Genomic DNA, 6,426 nt, shown 5'->3' with positions numbered 1-6,426 from the left:
GCACTGATCTGTGAGTGATGATAATTTGTGCACCAATTCCTCTGACATCGTCTTATTAATTGTTAGCTTACTATGCAAACATGACAAGTGAAATCTCCCGCAGCTTAAACATGTGAGAGGTTGATCGCGCAGAGAATCGCTGAGCTTATGTGAGTGAGTGTGTAAAAGCATTTCAGTTCTGCTGAGCCAAATAAGACAGGTCAGGGTGAAGAAGTGACAGCCAAAGAAAAGCTTACCACAAAACGGAGAAGTTATGACAAATCAGACTATAAGGCAAAAAGAAAGTGCAGCTTTATGGTTTCATGGACAAAAGAATTTCTGTGGCTGCGATATGACGAGCTAAATAACCAGGGCTGCACATAAGTGGTCCGCAGGTGCGCATTCGCTGTCAAAATAAAAAACACGCACAAGGGTTAGGGTTAAATTTAAAAACTGTACTTTTGAGTTAAAATATATATTTATAATTTTAATAAATGACAAATTAAAAAGGCATGAACATTTTTTGTATCGAAAAAATATCGAACCGTGACACCAAAGTATCGAACCGAACCGAACCGTGAATTTTGTGTATCGTTGCACCCCTAATAAATATATATATATATATATATATATATATATATATATATATATATATATATATATATATATATATATATATATGTGTGTGTGTGTGTGTGTGTGTGTGTGTGTGTGTGTATCTATCTATAATTTTAGGCCAAGAGCAAGCCAAGACATTACATCTGTGACAACTATAGAGCTAAGCACAGTGTGGTTCTTGCTTGAAAAAAAACAAAAAACAAAACCTCATGGTGTTGCTCAGTATACTTAATTTATATACGCTGCACTTGTCTATTTCATTTACACATTTACTAATGAATTGAGACTTCATTTAAAACGTGAGATAATACTTGTTAATAAGAAATTGTGCACAAGAAACATGTTTTATTCTAAGAAATAAACTCAAAATGTTTACCATCCTGGGTTTGCTGGGCATTAAATTAAAAAAAAAAAATCATCCTTGAATATCAAATATCAATATCAAAACCATCTGCTCTGCTGTAATTCATCTGCAATATGAAGTGCAGACGGTCCTGCGAATTCTGGAAACAACGGAGTCAGTTTATCCAGCAAGCGTAGCTCCAAGCAAAGATTTCTAAATTACTCTAAGCTTCCTTTTCGGTTAAAATTAAGGTATATCATATAATATATCATATAAAAAGCCAGTGTGTATGATTAGCCAACATTTATATATTACCCAGGATGTTAATGACTATTAAAGTATTAAAAAAACAAACAAAAAAAACAAAACAAACAAAAAAACAGAAATTCCGAGATATTACCTGGTACTTCCACTCCATACACAACGACATCCTTCATATCTAGGAGTCTGCTTAGAGTTCCTTCCACCTCGGTTGTTGAGACATTCTCTCCTTTCCAGCGGAAAGTGTCTCCTGTTCGGTCTTTGAAGTACATGTGGCCATACTTATCCATGATCAGCACATCACCTAGTGAGAAGGAAATGATTCAGTATTCAGTTCATTCAGTCATAATGGCATACGGTAAACTACTCAATATGTGTGTGTGGCTAAGTGCTCCAACCTGACAGATAGGCACTATCTCCCTTCTTAAACACACTATGAGCAATCTTCTTGTCAGTTGCTGTTTGGCTGACGTAGCCGTCAAACCTACGTAGAGGGTCATTCTGAATGATTCTGCCAACAAGCTGTCCAGGCTCACCTTGAATGAGAAAGAGATAAGGAACATTAGTCTTTTTGGAGCCCCCAAGGATCTTAAATAAGACTGCTTATGCATATTATGTATTCTGGAAAGTCTAACACACAGATTATAAACACAGTGCCATACTATAATTCTGAGCGGTCACAGCCTTTCTGATGAGTAAACTACTCTAGCTTTGTTTTAACACTATCAGTCAGCTGACCCTTAGTGTTTAGAAACCTACAAAGTATTACTGCTAAAAATACAGATGACATGTTCATCTTTAGTTAATAAAGAAACATGCACCATTTTTATGGGAATGTATGAGCTGTGGATCTACACGAGGTGTTTATTACTACTTAAAAATAACATTGTAAACTTATTTTGAGCTTGTTAGGGTTAAAAGAGATGTTTGGTACAGGTAGACTGTAAACCCACCAGGTTTACAAGGAATACAGACACCATCAGGTCCCCTAATTAGCTCCATGGTCTCTTCATCAACCCTCACCAGTCTGATGGGGTAGATGAAGGGTAGAATCTGACTGTTGAAGCCGCACGCTCCCATCTGATGCAAAGACAAAGAGCAGCAACCACAAATCTATCAGTATGGTGAGGACAATGAAAGGCACACATACAGTTAGGTCCATAAATATTTTTCTCATTTTGGTTCTGTACGTTGACACAATTAATTTAAATGAAACATCTCAGATGCAGTTAAACTCGAGACATTCAGCTTTAATTCTGTGGGCTGCATATAAATATTGCATAAAAAAAATGTGAGGAACTAAAGCATTTTAACCCCCCCAAAAATCCCCTTCATTTAAAGGGCTCAAAAGTAATTAAACAAATAAATAACTGAAAATAAAATGTTCATTTCCAGTACTTGGTTAAAAACCCTTTGCTGGCAATGACAGCCTGAAATCTTGAAGTCACGGACATCACCAGATGCTGGGTTTCCTCCTCTTTAGTGCTCTGCCAGGCCTTTACTGTCATTTCGTTAGCTTCATAGCATAATTGCCTAAGTCATTTGACTAAGTCAATGACTTAGGCACTTATGCTATGAAGCTAACGATTTGTTTGTGGACCTTTCTGTCCAAAGTTTAGTCTTCAACAAGTGAATTGCATGCTCAACTGGATTAAGATCAGAATTGGCCATCCAAAAATATTCCACTTCTTTGGGTTGCTTTAGCTGTATGTTTTGGGTCACTGTCCATCTCTATTATGAAATAGGGCTGAACGATATATCGCATTTGCGATAATATCGCGACATGATCAAGTGCAATTTTCTAACCGCAAAGGCTGCGATTATACTCTGGACATGTCCAAATTCATGGGCTGCATCCTCCTGAGGCCGCATTTGTAGACCGATTATGTCACAGCGACGCGCCGAAGGCTGTCCAAATTACTACCATATCCCAGAATTCATAGCGCAGCCCAGCCAAACTCCAGTTTCCAGCAATGGCGGCCGCTACTAAGTTTTAAAATTACTCATACTAATCTTTCAGGGTCACAAAATAAACTTTTAACATATTTTCAGGCGAGAAAGTAGTTGTGTAAACATCAAATATCTGCTCGGTTTATCAAGATATCCCATATTTGCAAAAGTGCTTCGACGTTTTCAGAGGCGTCTGCTACCCACCAGCTCGACAGCTAGCCGGGAGCTCGAGGGTTACTGATGCGGCCGAGAACGGCACAACTCCCGGCACATCATTTTCAGATCACCGCGGAGTTTCGCTGCTCGGGTTAAACGTAATATATAAGTCACTTAGACAACCTAAAAATGTTATTGTTGGGCTTTTTTCAGTGTTTTGTTTGTTCGTGAGTAAATCGGTTTGGCTGAGATTAAAGTTATTAGATTAGATAAAATAAAACTTTATTAATCCCCCGGGTGGGTTCCTCCTTGGTTTTCACACAGCTGACTAAACGTCAAACAGAAAACTTATTAAACAGAAGTAGGAGACAGTCGAGAATTTACACCAGTGTCTGGTTATATTTTAGATAGCAAGAAGCAGACGGCCGAGTTTATTAAACTCCACCGAGACAGCGGTGACGCTAATCAGAACTAGACCGTCCAATTTCACGCCTTTAAATTTTAAAGGCGTGTTTGTGTATGTGTTTATACAATTGCTATTATGTTTGCACTTTATGTGTAATGTTACTGACTGCAGAGATCAGTAAGATGTGTGTATTTTTTATTTATTAGTTTTATTTATTTAATATTATTTTTTAATTTAATGACTGTCTAGTAGTTCACAGATGTCGAAAAACTGAGTGTGGTAAAGCCACTGATTTTTTTTTATGTATATTTCTGCAATCTGCACATTGTACTGACTTTCATTTTAATGTTTACACCAGGGTTCCTTGTCAGCACTTTATGCTCAGATGTTTGTAAGCTAAAAATAAACTATTGTGTATGTTCAAATATACTGTTGTGATTGAAGAAGTTAAATAAAAATGTCAGTCATCAATTCATGCATCACCTCATGTCATCATAACAGAGGTCTGTCTTCCAGGAAAGAACAGTTTAAAATTAATGTAATATAGTATTGGCCATAGTATATGATGTATTGCTTGTCTTTGTTTAATAATACAGAAGACAAAGACCTTAAAAAATAATCGCATATCGCATCGCAATCGCAATATTGGGGCAAAAAATCGCAATTAGATTATTTTCCATAATCGTTCAGCCCTATTATGAAACACCACCCAATCAATTTTAGTGCATTTAGCGGGATTTGAGCAGAATTCATTTGGCTGCTTCTGTCCTGTGTCACATCATCACTAAACACTAGTGTCCCAGTGCCACTGGCAGCCATGCACGCCCAAGCCATCACACTGCCTCCGCTGTGTTTTACAGACGATGTGGTTGCTTTGGATCACGAGCTGTTCCAGGCCTTCTCCATACTTTCTTTTTGCCATCGTTCTGGTAGAGGTTGATCTTGGTTTCATCCTTCCAAAAAATATTTTTCCAGAACTCCGCTAGTTTTTAAAAAAAAGATTTTTTATTTAATTTTTTAGCAAAGTCCAATCTATTCTTGAGGTTTAAGAGTGGCTTGCACCTTGTAGTGAATCCTCTGTATTTACTTTCATGCAGTCTTCCATTTATGACTTGGATATTGATATGCCTACCTCCTGGAGAGTGTTGTTCACTTGGTTTGCTGTTGTGAAGGGATTTCTTTTCACCATGGAAATGATTCTGTCTTGTGTGTGTGTCCAGGTCTTTTTTGCATTGTTGAGTTCACCAGTGAATTATTTCTCAGGATGTATCAAACTGTAGATTTTGCTATTTCTAATATTGCAGCAATTTCTCCGATGTGTTTTTTCTGTTTTTGCCACTTACAGAAGGCTTGCATGGAGAGCACCTTTGACCACATGCTGTATGTTCACAGCAAAATCTCCCTAATGGAATCACCACACCTCAAATCAACTCCAAGCGTTTTATCTGCTTAATCGATAATGACATAACAAATACTATTTCATTGGCCCACACCTGCCAATGAACTAGCCTTTCAGTCAATTGTCCAGTTACTTTTGGTCCCTTTAAAAAGACAGTGGCTATGTGGAAATGTGGATACCCTCAAACGAAAGCTGGGAGTCTATAACTATAACTAACGATAATTTGAATATCTATTAGTAAACAGATAAAAATAACAAAGCTTGTGTCAGTGTCCAATTATATATAGACCTATCTGTATTACAGCAGCTTACAAGGTGCTGTTATGTTTAATATTGTGACCTTAGAGGATTAATGAAAACAAAAACCTCTGAATTATTTTTTTTAATTTATGCAACTTGATTGATTAAGCAGTCTTTGGGATTCTAAAAGACAATACTTTACCACAGTGATGCCATTTTAAACATTTGGATTCATAATGAAATAAAATTTTGCCAGTTCAACATCACCAGTTTTTTTGGGAGACATGTTCCTACCTTGTTATCAAAGTTGCCCAGACTGCAATTGCACTCTGTGGCTCCATAAAACTCTGCAATCTGCGAAATGTTGAAGCGGTTCATGAATTCCTCCCATATGGACTGACGCAGGCCGTTGCCCAGTGCCATGCGCACACGGTGCTGTCGCTCTGTGTCACGAACTGGCTGGTTCAATAGATACCGGCAGATTTCTCCAATGTACTGCACAATCTGGAGGACAATGGGAATAAAAACAATCAGTAATGAGACAAAAGTTAAAAAAAAAAAAAAAAAAAGACTGCTTAATGGCTTTACAGCAAGCATACAGTGGTTGGACAAAGAATTGAAAGAGCTACGGGGATAATATTAAATCTTTAAAGGATTTTTACTGAAAATGACATGATATAGAGACATATTCTCAAAAAGGAGATTGTAATGTGCCGCTGTGTTGTACCTAATAAATCAAATCTGTGACAGGGACACCCTGTTTCAGTTTTAAGGCTTCATGTAGCAGGAGATAACAATAGAAAATCTTCTTGTCCTAAGCAAATCTTCATATTAGCTTCATTTATTAAATAAAACATCAGATGGTCATCAACTCATTACCGTTTAACTTTATGTAACAAAAAAACTAAGCAGTGCTGTGAAAAACTAAGTACGCCCTTATGTAAGAAGCAGCTGAGTGCTGCTAATCAAATGCACTTGATGAACTGGTCATCACCAAGTTTGAGCACCTCTATAAAAGTAGAAGTTTTAATATTTTCCTGGTCTGGAGCATTCAGGTATGTCTTAACACAAAGT

General features: G+C 37.2%; 1 protein-coding gene across 6 annotated transcripts in view; it reads right to left on the bottom strand.

Annotated features, from left to right (window-relative positions):
- slc27a4 (solute carrier family 27 member 4) overlaps window positions 1–6,426 on the bottom strand; it is a 31,214-nt gene that overhangs the window by 7,438 nt on the left and 17,350 nt on the right. For all 6 annotated transcript variants that reach the window (XM_086300425.1, XM_086300422.1, XM_086300423.1 and 3 more), the window contains 4 exons: window positions 5,647–5,856; window positions 2,155–2,281; window positions 1,600–1,737; window positions 1,341–1,505 (listed from right to left, as the gene is read on the bottom strand). In XM_086300425.1, the coding sequence (XP_086156551.1) occupies window positions 1,341–1,505; window positions 1,600–1,737; window positions 2,155–2,281; window positions 5,647–5,856 (640 nt within the window). The remainder of the gene's footprint in view (window positions 1–1,340; window positions 1,506–1,599; window positions 1,738–2,154; window positions 2,282–5,646; window positions 5,857–6,426) is intronic.

The sequence above is a fragment of the Aulonocara sp. 'chitande type north' Nkhata Bay genome, linkage group LG7, assembly GCF_057382095.1.
Source record: "Aulonocara sp. 'chitande type north' Nkhata Bay isolate Kocher_YH1m ecotype deep benthic linkage group LG7, A_spYH_male_GT1.1, whole genome shotgun sequence".
Classification (NCBI taxonomy): Eukaryota; Metazoa; Chordata; class Actinopteri; order Cichliformes; family Cichlidae; genus Aulonocara; species Aulonocara sp. 'chitande type north' Nkhata Bay.
The sequence above is the reverse complement of the archived record's forward strand: the minus strand, read 5'-3'. Positions and strand labels throughout refer to the sequence as shown.